At 45.1% G+C, this 19,157-nt stretch overlaps 1 protein-coding gene across 2 annotated transcripts in view; it reads left to right on the forward strand.

Moving 5' to 3' along the window:
- HDAC3 (histone deacetylase 3) overlaps positions 1-19,157 on the forward strand; it is a 96,506-nt gene that overhangs the window by 20,987 nt on the left and 56,362 nt on the right. The window contains exons 3-7 of one of the 2 annotated variants that reach the window (XM_069763698.1): positions 4,344-4,421; positions 4,535-4,677; positions 6,212-6,293; positions 16,703-16,759; positions 16,840-16,895. In XM_069763698.1, coding sequence (XP_069619799.1) covers positions 4,344-4,421; positions 4,535-4,677; positions 6,212-6,293; positions 16,703-16,759; positions 16,840-16,895 — 416 coding nt within the window. The remainder of the gene's footprint in view (positions 1-4,343; positions 4,422-4,534; positions 4,678-6,211; positions 6,294-16,702; positions 16,760-16,839; positions 16,896-19,157) is intronic. The other variant, XM_069763699.1, reaches the window with a different exon arrangement.

Here is a 19,157-nt window from a genome sequence, read left to right on the forward strand (position 1 = left end):
AGTCACTGGCGAGTGGGAGGTGGGAGGTGCTTTTAACCTCTCTTGTGTTTCCTGTTCCCCATTAGGGCAAAGAGACAACCTCCATATGCCGTCGTGGAAGGTTCCTAGAAACCAAATTAACGGTAAGAATAATTCTATTTTTTTAAGTTTCATTTTATCCTGCTATCCTTGTGAAAATTGAAAAGAAAAAAGGGGTAAAGCAATAGTTTTGTGGGAAAAATATATATTTTTTCATTTTCACACATCAACGTTGTTCAATTCTATGAAGCACTTGGGGGTTCAAGATGTTCACCACATGTCTAAATAAATTCCTTGCCGGGACTTGTTTCCAAAATGGGGTCACTTGTTGGGGTTTCCACTGTTTAGGCACATCAGGGACTTTCCAAATGGGTCATGACTCCCTCAGACCATTCCATCAAAATCTGCGTTCCGAAACATCACTTCTTAATTTCTGAGCACTGCTGTATGCCCAAATGGTAGTTTTCCCCCCACAAATGGAGGACAAATTTTATGGTGCATTTTTTCCTGTTACCCTTGTGAAAATAAAATTTGGGCTAAAATAACATTTTTGTGGAGATTTTTTTTTTTTTTTTTAACAGCTCAATGTTATAAACTACTGTGAAGCACCTGGGGGTTCAGGGTGCTCTTCACACATTTAGATACATTCCTTAAGGGGTCTAATTTCCAAAATGGGGTCACTTGTGGTGGCTTTCCATTTGATAGGTACATCAGGGGCTCTCCAAACACAGCATGGCATCCACTTATAATTCCAGCAAATTTTGCATTCAAAAAGTCAACTTGTGCTCTTTCCTTCCAATCTCTGCCGTGCACCCAAACAGTAGTTTTTCCCGATAGGGGGTATCAGCGTGGTCAGGAGAAATTGTGGTGTCCACTTTCTCCTTTTACACTTGTGAAAATATAGAAATTTGGGTCTAAAGTAAAGTTTTTGTGAAAAAAAGTTTAAATGTTCATTTTTTCCTTCCACAAAAATGCAAAAATTCCTGTGACACACCTGAAGGGTTAATATTGAATGTGGTTTTGAGCAACTTGAGGGATGCAGTTTTTAGAATGGTGTACATTTGGGGTATTTTCTGTCATGTAGGCCCCTGAAAGTCACTTTTAAATAAGTTTTTACAAATATTAAAAAAAAAAAAAAAAAATGTTCAAATCACCCCCTTTTGCCTCATTCAAAATAAAACAATTTATAAAAAAAATACACATATTTGGTATCGCAGCATTCAGAAACACCCGATCTATCAAAATACAAAAAGAATTAATCCGATCGGTAAAAGGCATAACGGGAAAAAAGGCAAAAAGCCAGAATTGTGTATTTTAGATCATTGCAACATTGCAATAAAATGCAATAACAGATTATATAAAAATCGTTACTGCCCCAAAATGGTATCAATAAAAACATCAGCTCGGCGTACAAAATATAAGCTCTCACCCAGCCCCAGATCGCGAAAAATGGAGAATCTATGGGTCTCGGAAAATGGCAACTTTTTTTTTTTATAAACTTTGGATTTTTTTTTCACCACTTAAATAAAAAAAAAATACACATGTTTGGTGTCTACGAACTTGTAATGACCTGGAGAATCATAATGGCAGGTCAGTTTTAGCATTTATTGAACATGGCAAGAAAAAAAACAATTCTGGAATTGCACTTTTTTTTGCAATTTCATCTCACTTAGAATTTTTTTTTCCCTTTTTCCAGTACACATTATGGTAAAATCAATGGTGCAGTTCAAAAGTACAATTTATCCCTCAAAAAACAAGCTGTGACGACACAGCATTTTATTAAAGGGAACCTGTCACCCCGTTTTTTGAGATTGAGCTATAAATACTGTTAAATAGGGCCTGCGCTGTGTGTTCCTATAGTGTATGTAGTGTACCCCGATTCCCTATGTATGCTGAGAAATAACTTACCAAAGTCGCCGTTTTCGCCTGTCAATCAGGCTGGTCAGGTCGGGAGGGCGTGGTGACATCGCTGGTTCTTCCTCAGCTTTACGTTGGTGGCGTAGTGGCGTAGTGGTGAACAAGCAGCGCGCGATCTGCGCTGTAATCCCTTGCATCGGTGGGGGCGGCCATCTTCCTGGGGCTGCGCGTGCGCAGATCGAGTGCTCTGCTGCACGGGGCTTCAGGAAAATGGCCGCGGGATGCCGCGCGTGCGCATTAGAGATCGCGGCGGCCATTTTCCCAAAGCCGAGTTTGCATCTCGGCTTTGGGAAAATGGCCGCCGCGATCTCTAATGCGCACGCGCGGCATCCCGCGGCCATTTTCCTGAAGCCCCGTGCAGCAGAGCACTCGATCTGCGCACGTGCGGCCCCAGGAAGATGGCCGCCCCCACCGATGCAAGGGATTACAGCGCAGATCGCGCGCTGCTTGTTCACCACTACGCCACCAACGTAAAGCTGAGGAAGAACCACCGATGTCACCACGCCCTCCCGACCTGACCAGCCTGATTGACAGGCGAAAACGGCGACTTTGGTAAGTTATATCTCAGCATAGGTGGGGAATCGGGGTACACTACATACACTATAGGAACACACAGCGCAGGCCCTATTTAACAGTATTTATAGCTCAATCTCAAAAAACGGGGTGACAGGTTCCCTTTAACCAGTCGTCTATTTTCAGTAAGCCTGGTGTCATTGACTGCTATTTATATGTTGGCTTTTAAAATTGTTTCTTTCTGGTTGGTCAAGAATACACAGACTTTTGTTCATATAATCCTGTAATATTGACTTGTAAGTTGACATTTAATGTAACATATTGTGCTGTTGTCCTGGATGACTATTTTCGCATAATAATTGAACAATTTGCTGATGTGTTGATTAGAGTTGTGAATTTGCGCTATAGCTCTTACTGAGTAAGCTGCAGAGGGAACCCGACTTCCTGGATCGTGCCGGCTGATCGCCGCCGCAGCTGCATGTGTCGCGCCTGTGTCAGTCACAGCACATGCATAGACAGCCTGTTTGTTGGGCTCTCCATGCATGTACTGTGACACAGCCGCAACACATGCAGCTGCGGCGCTGATTGGCCGGCACGATCTAGGAAGTCGGGTTCCCTCTGCAGTTTATTCAGTAAGTGCTATAGCTTGCTGAATAAGAGGGAACCTGAATAAATTCGCTCAACTCTAATTACACATTGTCCAGACCAGCTAGCTTGTTGACTTGCAAAACTATGCAACTAGATAAGATAATTAAACAATGCGACTTGATCTCATCACCATTCTTCCCCTTTACCTCTGATGCTGACTTGAAGGACAGTTGTTAACTATAAAAAGAGGATATATGCACCTCTGTAACAAATACCTCCATATACAGAGATCCAAAGAACCAGGGACTTTTTACGATACAGGCAACCAAGACATCATGGCTCCATCATGAGGAACACAGATTTGACATTTTACAGCATGTCCGGTTAGGGGACCACAGCCCCAGCTGAAAGAATACAGATCTGCTCCGTTGACCATCACCGAACCATGGATACGTATAGGAGTAATCAGAACTTGGACCTACTTGTCACCTGAGCCCCATGGATACGTTTTGGGAAAGACCGGGATGGGACCCACCAGTCACCTAACTCCATGGAGATGTTTGGAGAAGCCAGGATGGGTCCCTCTGGTTACCTGGCCTTGTACCTCAATGGACTGTCATCTTCCTAAGCTTGTCGTTACCTCCTCTCTGTGTGCATGCCACAGGTGGGGTACTCGACCCTGGAAGCTCTGAAGTCACAGCTGCTGTAATCCCGGCGAGTCAGCAGAAGGGTGAGACTGTGTAAATTTGCACCATCTTGGGTATTTTTCTGTGACTGTTCCACGTATTATTTGCCTGTTTTGTGGTTCAATAAATTGCCACACTGTTTTACCCTCACCCTGTGTTGTCCAAGTAGTATTTTGCCCACTGTAAGAGGAGAGTGGGCATTCGGTGGGATGATCCATAATCCATGCGGTTTCGGCTAGCGGACCAGGGCATCTGCTGATCCCCCATGTCTCCATACAAACCCTCACATAACCATATTGACGGAAAAAAAAAAAAAGTTATGGTTCTGGGAAGAAGGAAAATGGAAACAGAAATACCCCTGGTCCTTAAGGTTTAAGTTCTAATCTCCCTGTAACTGCTGAGCAGCGCAGGGGATTGATTGTGTCATTAAAGCGTAAGGGAATTGCCAAAGTATAATGGTGGTATTAGCACTACTTGCTTGTTGCTTGATCTACAGTAACTTCCAAAAATCCCACTGGGCCACTGGAGTAAGAATTTTTCATCCGGTTGTAGATTGCTATGGATCATGAATGAGCCACAGGGCACTCCAGAAATAATTCATTTTGCTGTTCCTGCCTGCAGGTGTTTAAGCCGTACCAAGCTTCTCAGCATGACATGTGTCGCTTTCACACGGAGGAACACGTAAATTCCCTGCAAGCGGTGAGCCCCAACAATATGCAGGGTTTCACCAAAAGCTTAAATGCCTTCAATGTTGGTGATGACCAGCCACAGGGCTCTACAGAAATAATTAATTTTGCTGTTCCCGCCTGCAGGTGTTTAAGCCGTACCAAGCTTCTCAGCATGACATGTGCCGCTTTCACTCGGAGGATTACATAGATTTCCTGCAGCGGGTGAGCCCCAACAACATGCAGGGTTTCACCAAAAGCTTAAATGCCTTCAATGTTGGTGATGACTGGTAAGTTACACTTCATCACACAACTGTTCATATTGGTATAGTATGAGTGTCATGAAAATGATGGGGCCGATTCATCCAACAGTTTTCACCAGTATGAAATGTTGCAAATTTTTTTGTGCAATTTAGTCATGCAATCATTTTGTCTATTGTCATTTTTCCACCTGTCCCAGTCAGCTCTACCTTACTTTGTGAAAAATGACCAGTTCTTATCCCAAAGTGGGTGATTCCTCATAATTTGCACTACAAAAGTGGCTCAAACGTCATTAAAGGGAATCTATCGGCAAGTTTTTGCTATGTAATCTAAGAGCACCATGATGTAGGGGTTGAGATCCTGATTCCAGTGATGTCACTTACTAGACTTTGCTTTACTGTTCAATGCAATTAATGTTTTATCAGCAGCAGATTATCACTACAGGACAAGGTGTCTCATGCCTCCTAGTCCAAGCCCGCTCCAGCGCTGATTATCAGAGTTCTGTCAATATACAGTGAACACAGAAAGATGCTGATCAGACATTTAGGCAGGGCTATACACCGCTCAGCATTCAGAGCTCTGCTAGATCTGCAGCAGAGAAAATTGTAATTCTGTCATAACTGCTGTACCCAGTAAACTAAGTGACAGATCACTGGAATCAGAGATTTTATCCCTACACCGTGCTCCTGCCAGGTTACACCGCAAAAACGGTTCCTTTAAGAGCAGCATTTACTGAAATTGGTGGCTCTTACTCCAATGCACTTTTCATTAAAACTAGTGTGCACTCTGCCAATATTGAGGATTCGAGACCTTTGTGCTTTAAAGGAAAGTTATGTTAGAGAATTGCCTCCTTGGTTCGGTCGTCCCTTGATATTTGCATCACTACATGAGCACATCGAGGAGACGTTCAGTGCAACAAGGATCACGTAACGTACTCACACGGTCGCTCCATTCAATGCCTGGGGCTGACACACGGAATAGTAGAGCTTTGCTGTTTCCATTGCCCCTATGGGAATCAGTGGTGCAGAAGTGTGCGTGTGTTCCAACTTCTCTTGCGATTGTACTGAGAGACGGAATTAGGGGCTAGTGATGGGTGGGGGTCTCCAGGGTGTGTCTGCATTGATTAGTCACTAGTGATGAGTGAGTGTACTTGTTGCTCGAGTTTTTCCGATCATGCTCGGGTGATCTCCGAGTATTTGTAACTGCTTGGAGATTTAGTTTTTGTTGACGCAGCTGCATGATTTACAGCTGCTAGCCAGCCTGAGTACATGTGGGGGTTGCCTGGTTGCTAGGGAATCCCCACATGTATTCAAGCTGTCTTGCAGTCGCAAATCATGCAGCTGCAGGCGACAAAAACGAAAACTTCGAGCACTACAAAATACTCAGAGACCACCCGAGCGTGCTCGGGACAACAAGTATACTCGCTCATCACTATTAGTCACGTCTCACCTATCCAAAGTACAGGTAATAAATGTCCTTTTACCAACGTGTGACCTAAGTTTAGTTTAAGTTTAGTTCTCATCTCTGCAATCTTTTATCTTTGCCATTTATTTTTTTTAACAGCCCAGTGTTTCCAGGCCTCTTTGAGTTTTGCTCTCGTTATACCGGGGCCTCTCTGCAAGGAGCCACGCAACTGAACAACAAGGTATTTCTCACAGTAAACAATTATCCCTCCTCTTTATTTTCTAGTAAACTGTTATTTTATATAAGTATTATTTTTCTTTTTATGGATTATGAAAAAAAAAATAAGTGACCTATGTCAAATCAGTGGAAGTCTGAAGTTTTGTCCCCACCAATAAGTTGATTGAAGGCGTTGCACTGCACCAGAAATATCTCTGCTCTGTACATTATGTAGTGGCTGTGAATGGGAAAGGTCTCACATTCACCAGCACCACTCAATTTACTCCTCCTATATTGTGTTATGCCTAGGATTGCATTTTTATTACCCATTACCCTTTTATCAATTTGTACAGCACCACAGAAGCTTGCTGTATAAAGAATAATTCAATAAATACAGTTAGCGTTTTCTGTACTATCTATTGTTGTGACTATACGTCACAACTTATTATATAACGCACCCCAGGTATAGACAGTTGAACAAGTGGGGGGAAAAATATCCTTTTCCAACTAATAAAAACTATTTGAGGTCTAAATAAGTGGAAGGATCGACATCACTAATTATTGTACAGTAGGGTAGAGCGAGGGAATAGTTAACCGTTCCTTAGTGTTTCTCTGCAGCGTGTGCATTTTATGCGACATCTCTAGAGCATCCACATTATGTACAGTACATATTATGTATTATAAACAGCAAACGCTACTGGAGACCGACAAAAGCAGCAGGGATAGAAAATTAAGACCGTAGTGGGTACGTTTGAGACAAGGGACAGGGACCTTAGATTAGAGGCACCACTCCAATGTTGCAATAAAAAAAACAGCTGGAGTGGTGCTTTAAATCCTATTATTTATCGATCACCCATGACGGCTCCATGATAGAGGGGATCCGCCCTTCAAGGACAGGAAACCCACAGTCGTAAAAGGGACGCACCTCTCCAACGCATCAGGTGGTTTCCTGTCTTTGATGGGTGAACCTCTTGCAGACATACCTGAAGATCAGAAGATGGATGACAATTTTTTCCCAGGCCCAGCCGGTCGGTTCAGACAGTGGTAATTCCCTGCCTCGACCGGTGTGGGGTCCTTGGAAGCACCACAGTGGATCCGGGTGGACTTTCATGATTGTGTGTGGGCGCAGGTGAGCAGTATCCTGAGTGGGGAAAGCTGGCTCCGGCATGGCTCAGCGGGCGCTGGATGAACAGAGAAGTGGACATGTGCAGTGCTTCAGAAGCCGCCAGCATATTAGGAGTTGGGGGGCGTGCCCTGATGACCTGCAGGCCATGTGGTTGACCTGCTGACTTGGAATTTCTGAGGGTACCGGATCTGGAGGCGTGGGCAGTAGCGTGGCTCTGGCATTTTTGAGGATACCGAAGCCTGGATCAGCACTTCCTTGTCCGATGCCCCTGAGCTTGTGCAGCTGCAGCTCATCGGAGAAACCCAGCAGCAAACAGAACGGCATCATCCCCATAGCAGTCTCGGCAGTGTTGGTGAGAGATGAAATTCTGCAGGTAGTGGCAGATTCAGTCAGAGGAACTCCAAACAGAGTGGACAAGTCTTCTGCCTCCTGAGATGGTCTTTCTCCTGAGATGTGTTCCCCTTATAATCCGGTACCATTCGATTGCCACACACTGGTAAATGATATTCATGAAAGTTCACTTGGTGATGTAGTCTTCTCCTTCTTTTCTTCCATTTTTGTTGCTAGGGAAAGAAGTAGACAGCAAAGTCTAAGCACAAGGAGTGTGCACTTCACAGGAATCTATTACCTGACTACTACCAGGAGAGAATTTGCCAGTCTTGTCCTTTTCCCAGGGAGAGGTCCATAAGGGAAAGAAGAATAAAAAGGTAGGTCCCCTGAGTCGGATGTGTATAGTGTCTCAGATAAGAATGACGACTCCTCCAAATCCTCTTCGTCGGTCTCCTCCTCTTCGGATGGCAAGGTCTTCTCTGTTTATCTATAGTTCACATGGACAAGCTTGTTAAAGTGGTTAAAACCACGATGGGGATAGTAGAGTTCAAGCCCGAAAGATCAGTTGAGGACATTGTTTGGAAGCTTGTACCAAAAGAGGCAAAGGTAATTTCCTTTGAACGAAAGGATTCACGCCATGATACAGAGGGAATGGAAAAAAACGGAAAGGAGAGGCTCCCTTACCCCATCATTTAATAGGAAATATCCCTTTGATGAGCCTTCCACATCAAACTGGGAGAAAGCCCCAAAACTGGATGCGGCCGTAGCAAAGGCTTCTAGAAGATCCTGTCTCCCCTTTGAAGAACTGGGAAATTTAAAAGATCACCTCAACAAAAAAGCAGATGCTTTCCTGAAAGGGACATGGGAGACGTCAGTGGGAGAACTAAAACCGACAGTGACTGTTAAGTGTACAACCAGATCCTTAATGATCTGGTTGGACCATCTGGAAACTCAGTTGAAGAATAAGACATCTAGAGACAACATCCTGTCCGGCTGGTACGAATTTCTGCAGCCTTTGTTAGATGCTTCCTCGGACTTGGTCGGTTTAGCAGCAAGATCCACATAACTTTCAAACGCGGCCCGTAAAGCCTTATGGTTGAAATGCTGCCCAGGGAACATCCAGGCTAGATCAAAAGTGTGCGCCAATCCATGTGAGGGGGAAATATCTGTTTGGCCTAGCTTTGGATGATCTTCTGGAAAAGGCTGGCGATGCTAACAATAGATAATTCTAGCTTGTTCATCCCATCCTACAAGCGATTTTTCAGTAAAAGAAGGTTTGCCGAAGTCCTACAGAGATTAACACAAATGGGAAGACCGGAAGAAGAAAAGTAGAGGTTTCATGTTCAGAACCTTCTCCCAGGATTCCAAAAAGCTGGGCCAAAGACTTTCAGCCTAGATGGGGTTAGTCATTTGTCCTTCTTCCTGGCCATGGAAGAAATATCAGGGAGTAATAGGATTTTTGGTGTGATAAAATCTGGGCTGAAGACGGGAGTTCCAATCAGTCCCGCAAGGGAGGGACATGGTAACTCCCTCACGGTCTACCACAGCAGAGCAGCAGGTCCTAGAGACAGAAGTCTCAGAGCTGGTGCAGAAAGCAGTTTTATTGGAGGTTCCCTTGCTAGAGAAAGGGGGTTTTATTCCCCTCTCTAATTAAGAAACCAGACGGCTCCTTTAGGACAAAAATACATTTGAACGGTCTTATTACATTCCATAAGATATGCCCTTTCAAAATGGAATCTCTAAAATCTGCCATAAAATTACTGTTCCCAGATTGCTTCATGATAGTTTTAGACCTGAAGGATTGTTAGTACCATGTGCCTAAACATGTAGAACACCAGCAGGTACCTCAGAGTTGCAGTTGTCCGTGGGGGAGTAGTTAGACACTTCCAGTTTAGCACCCTCCTCTTTGGCCTCGCGATTGCCCCAATTGTCTTCACCAAAGTGGTCACAGAGGTCATGGCCCCATCTCCGGGTAAAAAATTGTATTGTCCCCTATTTGGATGATTTTCTAGTGGTAGGCAGTTTGGCCTGACACTGCATTACTCAGCTAGAAAGGGTAATATCCACTTTAGAGCTATTGGGTTGACTTTTGAACCTTAAATTTCTGGGAATTTTGCTGGACTCTGAGGTGCAGGAATGCCGTCTCCCCGGCATTTAAAATAGATTGCATCCAACGCCTAGTGTTAAAGGCCCTGAAGTTTCCCACATGTCTCTTAGAAGTGCTATGTCCCTTCTAGGTTCGATGATGTCTTGTATTCAGGCAATCCCGTGGGCCTAGTTCTATACTAGAGCCTTACAATGAGACATATTAAGAAATGACATTCTCCTTAGAGGGCACCTGAAAGGAAGAATGGCGTGATCTCCGTCATCAGTGCAGTCCCTTCCTTGGTGGCTGAATTACACTAATCTGTCCAGCGGTGTTCCCTGGGTGAATAAGATCTCTCAGGGGTCACCTTGGGTATGAGCCCCAGGGGTTGGGGGCTCATCTAAAAGACATAGCAATTCAAGTGACTTGGTCAGAGGACGAGAGAGGTTTTTAATCAAACCTGAAGGAATTGCTTGCGGATGAGTTAGCAGTGAGAAAACTCCTTGTGTCCCTTACAGGATCATCATATCAGGATCGTATCCAACAAGCAGGTGACAGTGGCCTACATCAACCATCAGGGAGGAACGTGATAAAGACCCTTAATCGAGGCGACAGATCGCTTATTCCAACTAGCGGGAAATCATCTCCTGTCTTCAACAGTTCTTGATATAAGAGGATGAGAAAACATCAGAGCAGACTTTTTAAGCTGCAATCCACTCAGGCCCGTAGAGTGGGAATTAAATCAGTCCATGTTCAGCCAGATAGTGCAGATGTGGGCCGTCCGGACATGTACCTATTTAACACCAGGTTGAACAGGATGGTGAAAAACTTTTGTTCTCTGAATCCCAGAGTAGGTCCCCAGGGGGTTGATGCCTTCTTAGTTCCATGGATGTTCAACTTGGCATAGGCTTTACTTCCAATAACCCTGATTCCGCTGGTGGCAAGGAAGATCAGAGAAGACAAAGCGAGGATCATCTTAATCGCCCCCTTTTGGCCCAGAAGACCATGGTTCTCCTGGTTGAGGATTGTTGATCACCGATCTGTGGGTCCTTCCGGAGGTTCCGAATCTCCTATCTCAGGGACCAATTTTCCATCCACAAGTACCAACCTTCATTTGACTGCTTGGAATTTGAGAGGATTCTGTTAATAGAAAGGGGTTTCTTTCCCAATCTTGTCACCACCCTACTTCAAAGTAGGAAAGTTTCCTCAACTAGAGTTTATGCGAGGACATGAAGAAATTTTCTAATTGCCTCGGGATCAAGGATTGAGAATGGGGCCCCAGTGGGTTGGGTTCTGGATTTCTGCAGACAGGCCTCAAACTAGGCCTAGCCACCAGCACCATCAATTTCCAAGTGTCAACTCTGAGGCCTTGTATAACTGATCTGGCATGGAATTATTGGGTATCTAGATTTATTAGGGCTTCATTTAGGCCCAGCTTAAAAGAAATAGAAGTTCCATGGGATTTAAACCTAGTCTTAACAGCCATGTCAGTCACTATTCAAGCCCATTGATTTAACATGTAAAAATTCTTTCCCATAAAACAGCCCTTCTGGTGGCTTTAATATCTGCCCGAAGAGTCAGTGACATTCAGGCCCTTTCGAGAGTCCCACCGTTCACTCAGTTTCTGGAAGACAGGGTCATTTTTTGAATCAAAATCCATTCTACCTTCCTAAAGTGGCATCCCAGTTTCATAGGTTACAAAAGATAATTCTTCCTTCCTTTAGTGCTATCCCAAAGAATCCTAAGGAAGAGAAGCTTCATACGATAGATGTTAGATGTCTGTTACTGATTCCTGGAAAAAGGGTAGTTCTTTGTTCGTGTCCTTCCAGGGACCCTGAAAGGGGCTCAAAGCTTCAAAACCCACAATAGCTAGGTGGATTAGGGAGGCCATTTCTTTAGCTTATTCTGCAAGTGGCAAAGTAGTTCCAGAAAGGCTGAAGCCTCACACCACAAGGGCCGTGGCAACCTCCTGGGAGGGGAGATCGGTCGTCTCAATCGAGCAGATCTGTAAGGCAGAAACTTGATCTTTTCGTTCCACTTTGCATAATCATTATAGTCTGGATATGGATTCCTCTTCCGATCTCACCTTTTGGAAGAAGGGTGCTCCAGGCTTATGGTTCATCACTGAATTTTTTTTCTCTGTAATTCTCTTGTGGTGCGGTCATGGGATAAAGTCTTAGTTACTTACCTGTAACTGGATTTTTTGGGAACCCATGACAGCACCCTCATATTCCCTCCTGTCACTTTCTTCACTAGTGTATAAGTTCACATTTATGATAGTAATTTGTGGTACGGGTAAAATTTGTATTTGCAATAACCATTGGAGGTCCTCTCGTGATCTGTAATACAACTGATGTGTGAGAGAGGTGCCGCCCTTTTATGCCTGTAGGTTTCCTGTCCTTGAAGGGGGAATCGCCTCTCTTGTGCTCTCATGGTTCTTGAAAAATCCTGTTACCGGTAAGTAACTAAGACTTTTCTGTCCTGCTACCCAAGCTCTGTGGTATGCTCTCTAGGACGAGCAGCATGGCCCTCTACAGGCCTCTTTTATAATCTTATTCTGACCTGCACCCATCAGATAGATCAGCTTCAAGCAGGGAGAGAGACCTGTGTAGCTGCACAATTCAGTGATTGGGAAGGTTGCTGTATGTGCCATCTGCTCGTTCATGAAGAAATGCCTGCCGACTGTCCAACACTCACAATTTTAGCTAAATGTTTTTTTTTAGTATTGTAGCAAAGCCAGCCAGGAAAGCTAAGGTTAAATCCTAGCTCTACGTGGTCTGAGTAGGTGCACCTTGCTAGCTCTCCATATAACCAGGCTAGGTGTTCACCATAGTCAGTCAGCTGGGGAGGCTGACCATAGTGGATTATGTTGGTGTTGAAGAGAGAAGCCAGAATCTCTGAGAAGAGACTTCACAGGCTGTATGCACCAAACTGCAAGAATCACTGGTTGCTATAGACGATAGCTGCTGTTTGGCCAAGCTGGTGCTAGCTCAGCCGTGTATGAGCAGCCAGGGTCTACTTTGTTTAGTTGGGGCATGTCCTAGCTGGCCATGTGAGCGGACGTTTAGGAGAGAGCTCCCGCAGCCACCAGCGATATAATCCTGTGCAGACACCGTTGTCTGCTTCAAATTGTGCCGTACCTGCTGGCTGAAGACTTCGGGAGTGGAGGAGCACTGCGGAGACCCCCGGTGGAGGACGAGATGACTCGGAGGAGACAAAAGGACACGGGCGCAGGAGAGGCTGACGGGATCCAAGATGGTGCCGCGGCCAGGGCGGACCCTGAAAAAGCAAACGCTGCTTGCCAGAAGCACTTGGAGGCTGCAGCAAAACTGAAACAGTTTGCACGGGTGGACGGTGGGGAAGAGGCACAGGCACTTGCTGAAGAGGCATCTGAAGGAGAGCAGGACGAGGACGAGACGATCGGTCAAGGAGTGAAGGAGGTACAGAAGGGGAAGGGAGACGGTGGCATGGCTGCAGCAGCAGAGACTATTAAGGAAGTGGAAGTGGGAGGGGAACCGACCCTAAAGGATGTTTTTATTCTTTTGTCCTCATGTAGTCAATCCCTAAATGACTTGACCCTTCAGATGAAGGAAGTTAAAGGGGAGATTACACAGATAAAGGCTGCCATACAGTAAGTGGACAAACGCATGGGAGAGGTGGAAGAGAGGGTGAGCACTGCGGAGGATCATGTTGTAAAACTACAAAAGGCAGAGAAAAAGTTTGTTCAACAGATATCAGAATTGGTGGCAAAAAATGAGGATCTAGAAAACAGGTCCAGAAGAAACAGCATCCGAATAGTGGGTCTGCCAGAAAAATCTGAGGGGAAAGTTTATTGAAAATTGGCTAAAGGAGACAATTGTTGCTGAGGTTCTGACAAGTCTTTGCTGTGGAAAGTGTAAAAGAACCTGGCACTCAACTTAAATGCATGGCTTGATTTTTTTACTGTGTAGTACCAATAAAACGTTTCGGTCTAATTGACCTTCTTCAGTTACGTACTGAGAGGGTTAATGGATGGATCTTGGTAACAGCGCAGAATAAACCTGGTTACAGTCACTTAAGGAATAATGTCGCGCTCCCACTGTTGAGCTGTGCTAGGAGCTGATTTAGTCCGAAGCTTGACGAGGTGTCCACTGGACTCCGGCACCCATTCTGACTAGCAGTGGGCACCGCATCAAGCTCTGGACTTGATGGGGGATCGTATTAAAATATTTAGTTGGAATGTGAGGCCTAGCGGATATGACCAGACGAGCGGCAGTTTTACAATATGCTCGAGACCAAAGAGCTTCATTGATATGTCTGCTAGAGACACACTTGATTCGCGAGGAGGTCGATGTCTTATGTAGGCGCTGGTTACAGAAAACGTATCATTCTAGCTTCTCTATGTACTCAAGGGGAGTGTCGGTATTGGTCCCAACAGGTGTGCGTTACGAGGAGGTGAAGGTGCATGTTGATGTGGATGGGCAGTATGTGGTAGTGAAAAGCAGAATGTTTGGGGTCTTGATGTGCGTGGTGGCAATGTATATTCCCCCTCCTTATTCTAGCAAAAAAATTAGAGAAGTGTTGGAACTAATTGGATGGGGAGATCCGATGCCGCTTTTAATTATTGGAGACTTCAATAACATATGTGATGACTTCTGGAACAGAAACAAAAACAGAACAGGTCGGAAGGCCATACTACGGTGTTTGGAACATATGTCCGAGAGATTGGTATGATTTGTGGAGAGTGCGATATGTTGGGGAAGAGGGGCTACTCTTGCTACTCGCTGGCTCATGATACTCTATCCAGAATAGATATGGCGCTCGGAAATGACATGTTTGATACTGTGGTGGGGGATGTGAGGTTTTTGTCATGGGCGTTCTCGGATCATAATCCGATTGAAGTGGAAGTGGAGTTGCGGCCAATGGGGACACATGCCCGGTGCAGGGGACAGTGGAAAATCCATCCTAACTGGTTGCATAGTGTGAATTTGGAGAGCATACAGCGGGAGGTAGAGGAGTTTTTTGAGATTGAGGGCAGGACGGATATACCTACTATTTGGGAGACTATGAAGGCATATTTGAGAGGTTTGCTGTTTAGGGATATCAGTAGATGTAAGAGGCGGTCAAAGCAGGTGGAGAATGCTGCGAGGGAAATGTTGAGAGTTGCTGAAGATGAGTTGGTCACACTGGGTACCCCTGAGGCTGGTAAACGGCTAAAAGAAGCCCAGAATAATATGGATAAAATTCTTTTGGAGAGGGCAGGGAGGAAGAGAGAGTTCAAACGACTAGCTTTTTACCAGGAAGGGGAGGTGGTGGGGTATATGTTTGGTGCCTTCTGCCCGGAGGGGTACATCATTCGTACATTCATTGGTACTTGACAACAGTACAAAAGTGTCGGAGACCTCCGAGATCTTAAAGGTCTTTATGGACTTCTATGCGGATCTGTACTCCTCCGGGGTGGTCCCATCAGTGGGAGAAAATATGGCACTTTTAGAGGGTCTTGTCTTACCTAGGCTGAATGAGGACAGGGAAAGTTTGGAGGCCCCTATTACGGATGAAGAACTGAGCCGTGCATTAAGGGCAAGGGGCAAGATGCCAGGAGCCGATGGAATACCAGCCGAAATCTATAAAGAGATGGAGGGAGTGTTGTTGCCCAGACAAAGAGTGGTCTTGGAGGAGGTTAAGAATAGGGTAATCCTGCCAGCTTCAATGAGGGAAGCCATAATAGTGGTAATCCCAAAGGAGGATAAAGATTTACGACTGCCTGAATCGTATCATCCAACCTCTTTGCTCACTACAACCCGATTGAAGGGTGTTTTCTCTAAGTTAATACATCCAGATCAGTCCGGCTTTATGCCTGACAGGTCTACCGCAGTTAATCTAAGAAGGCTTTTTCTGAAATGTACAATTGGGGGCTGATAATAGTGGTCATAGTTATCGCATCCTTAAGGTACCGTCACACTCAGCAACTTTCCAACGATCACGACCAGCGATACGGCCTGGCTGTGATCGTTGGTAAGTCGTTGTGTGGTCGCTGGAGAGCTGTCACACAGACAGCTCTCCAGTGACCAACAATGCCGAAGTCCCCGGGTAACCAGGGTAAACATCGGGTTATTAAGCGCAGGGCCGCGCTTAGTATCCCAATGTTTACCCTGGTTACCATTGTAAATGTAAAAAAAAAAAAAACCCTACATACTTACATTCCGGTGTCTGTCGCGTCCCCCGGCGTCAGCTTCCCGCACTGACTGTGAGCGCTGGCCGGCCGTAAAGCGCAGCACAGCGGTAACGTCACCGCTGTGCTTCACGGCCGGCGCTCACAGTGCAGGAAGCTGATGGCGAGGGACGTGAGACACCGGAATGTAAGTATGTAGTGTTTTTTTTTTTTTTTTTTTTTTTTTTACATTTACAATGGTAACCAGGGTAAACATCGGGTTACTAAGCGCGGCCCTGCGCTTAGTAACCCGATGTTTACCCTGGTTACCAGTGAACACACGCCGATCCAGTGATGTCAGAGGGTGATCCAGCGACGAAATAAAGTTCTGGACTTTCAGCGACGACCAGCGATGTCACAGCAGGATCCAGATCACTGCTGCATGTCAAACACAACGATATCGCTATCCAGGACGCTGCAACGTCACGGATCGCTATCGTTATATTTGTAATGTTGTTCAGTGTGACGGTACCTTTAGACGCCCATAAGGCATCTACTTTGCTTAGTTAGCACCTGGACAAAGCTAGAGATTTGTGTTTATGGTTTTGCTTTTCAGTGTTGTGCAACCGGTGGAAATAAACGTCACATTGTTTTGACACAGGAATGCAGTGGCTGTGTGAACACTGCCTACATAAGAGAGTGAATCACTACAGCATGTATATATCACTTTATAATAACATTCTTATACTTGTTTGTGCACAGATTTGTGACATTGCAATTAACTGGGCCGGAGGACTTCACCACGCCAAGAAATTTGAGGTAAATTCAGAGAATATAAAATTATTAGGAGCTCTCTGATATTTGTATATCTTATACTGATATCTGCCATTTTATCTTAGGCTTCTGGATTCTGCTATGTGAATGATATTGTGATTGGTATCCTGGAACTGCTCAAGTAAGACTTCTAGTGTAATAACTGTGTGTGTGTAGATGAAGATCTCTTTCGGAGGACATGTTTAATCACTTGTAGCATTGAATTATGTGTTTTAATGACCTAAATTGGTAAACTGCTTAAGTATTTTTCCCTATTAATGCATTTGCTAAGTTGCTCTCGTGTTCTTAACTTCCATGTTGTCCATCAAAAGGAGAGAGACCGGTTTACCTCGTGGGATAATCTGGATATAGTTCATCAGTCATTGACTAAATTTGACCATCTGGAGCTGTGTGTTAAATTGTAAAGTGGTTGTCGTACAAGACTACCCCGTCTATAAAATTCCCATATTAACAGGGGTTGTCTGTAGAGGGACATCCCTGTAGTGTGTTGCGTAAGGCCATCAGTAGGTTTGCTAACAAGCAGGTTGTTTTTGGATGGGTGACATGTAATGTCCTAAGTGGCAGCTAGCCATTGTTGAGGGACCTAAGAGGCCATTGGCTAATCAGGTCCGGTGCCTCCTATAGCAAATATTTTATGGGAGATTAATATTTTTCTACTGTCAAATATGAGTATAGGATTTTCAGTTTAACATAAGGCAATAAAACAGAGGAAGGTATGCCACCTACAATAAAGATTTCACACACTCGTAACTGTATTTTTGACAAAGGCTTTATTTGTTCATACGATGTAGCAACAAGATATGAATAAAAAATGGAGAAAAACTGGCAGACACGAAGTCCAGTGTCAAATAATTAAGTTGCATGTATCCAATAATTAGTCAATCATTGATATACAGTGGGGCAAAAAAGTATTTAGTCAGTCAGCAATAGTGCAAGTTCCACCACTTAAAAAGATGAGAGGCGTCTGTAATTTACATCATAGGTAGACCTCAACTATGGGAGACAAACTGAGAAAAAAAAATCCAGAAAATCACATTGTCTGTTTTTGTAACATTTTATTTGCATATTATGGTGGAAAATAAGTATTTGGTCAGAAACAAAATTTTCTATTCGCCACGACAGCACCCACTAGAGAGAGGGGATCCGCCCCTAGGAACAGGAAACCTACAGAGAGATAAAAGGGGCGGCCCCCCCTCGCTCCTCAGTTGGTTTCCTGTTCCTAGAAGGGAACCCACAGAGAAAACTCTATGGCTAAGAAGAGGAAGGCCTGCCTGGGCTACCGCATGTACCGACTCTGCTGAGCGACAGGGGTCCCAGAGCAGGTGGACAGTGTCGGGGGAATGTTCCTGCGGGCTCCCCCCTCATCTGGTGCGGCTGACAGGGAAGCCTGAAAGTGCCAACGGTCTCCCTGCTGGGACACCGTTGGGTAAGTGCTAATGAATGCACGGCGCAGTGTGGATACCTGCGGTAATGCCCTCCTAAGTGGAGCTGAGCAGCGGTGCGGCGTCCCTGGGCGGAATCTTCCCTCCGTTCCCTCCAGAGGTAAGAGGCGACATGGTGTGGGAAGCAGCGCTTAGGGCGCTTCCGGTATGCAGCAGACGCGGGCGCATGCGCAGTAGCGTCGGCGTCCCATGGAAGGAAGCTTGAACTTCCGGGGTCGCGGTGTCAGAGGACCATTTCCGGGGGAACCGCCATATTGGATTCCCCCATGCGATCCCAGTGTCCGGACGCCGGACTTGTGAGTGTAAAAAAAAAAAAAAAATTTTAGGAAAGGGGATGTATGCAGGAGTGGCTACACTATAAAGGTCAGGATTAGAAGTGCAGTCAGTGTGCATTATGTCGTCCCAAGAGGAGGTCCGTGTGCACTCCATGGAAGAGCCACTAGTACCTAGTAGCGAAACCAGGAAAAAGAGCAGTGGACACTCTAAGATAAGTGACTCCACTGATAAATCGGGAAGGAAATCGTCCCGTTCCACATCCCAAACTAAGGCAACCCCGCAGCCGGTAAAATTAATACGCTGGGTGAGTGTACACATAGCTTCACTGAAGCATATATTGATTCCTTTGCTTGTATTATTCTAGGCAAAGAGGACGGGGAAGAGTAAGCACAAACAATGTGCTATATGTACCGAACCCCTGCCTGACTCCTATACTAAGAGTCTATGTCAGGCATGTATAGATAACACCTTACGGCAGGAGGAATCGGTGAAAATGAATGAGATACGGCTCATAATTCGGGAAGAACTTCAGTCGTTAGGGGGCGGTTCTTCCTCGATTAATATCGAGAAAAAGAAAAGAAGAGTATCCTCACCTAGAGCTGACACGTCAGCAGAGAGTGGGGAGGTCGACTCTGATGTCTCTCAACTATCTGATTCTTCAGGGG

The sequence above is a fragment of the Ranitomeya imitator genome, chromosome 4 (genome assembly GCF_032444005.1).
Source record: "Ranitomeya imitator isolate aRanImi1 chromosome 4, aRanImi1.pri, whole genome shotgun sequence".
Lineage (NCBI taxonomy): Eukaryota > Metazoa > Chordata > Amphibia > Anura > Dendrobatidae > Ranitomeya > Ranitomeya imitator.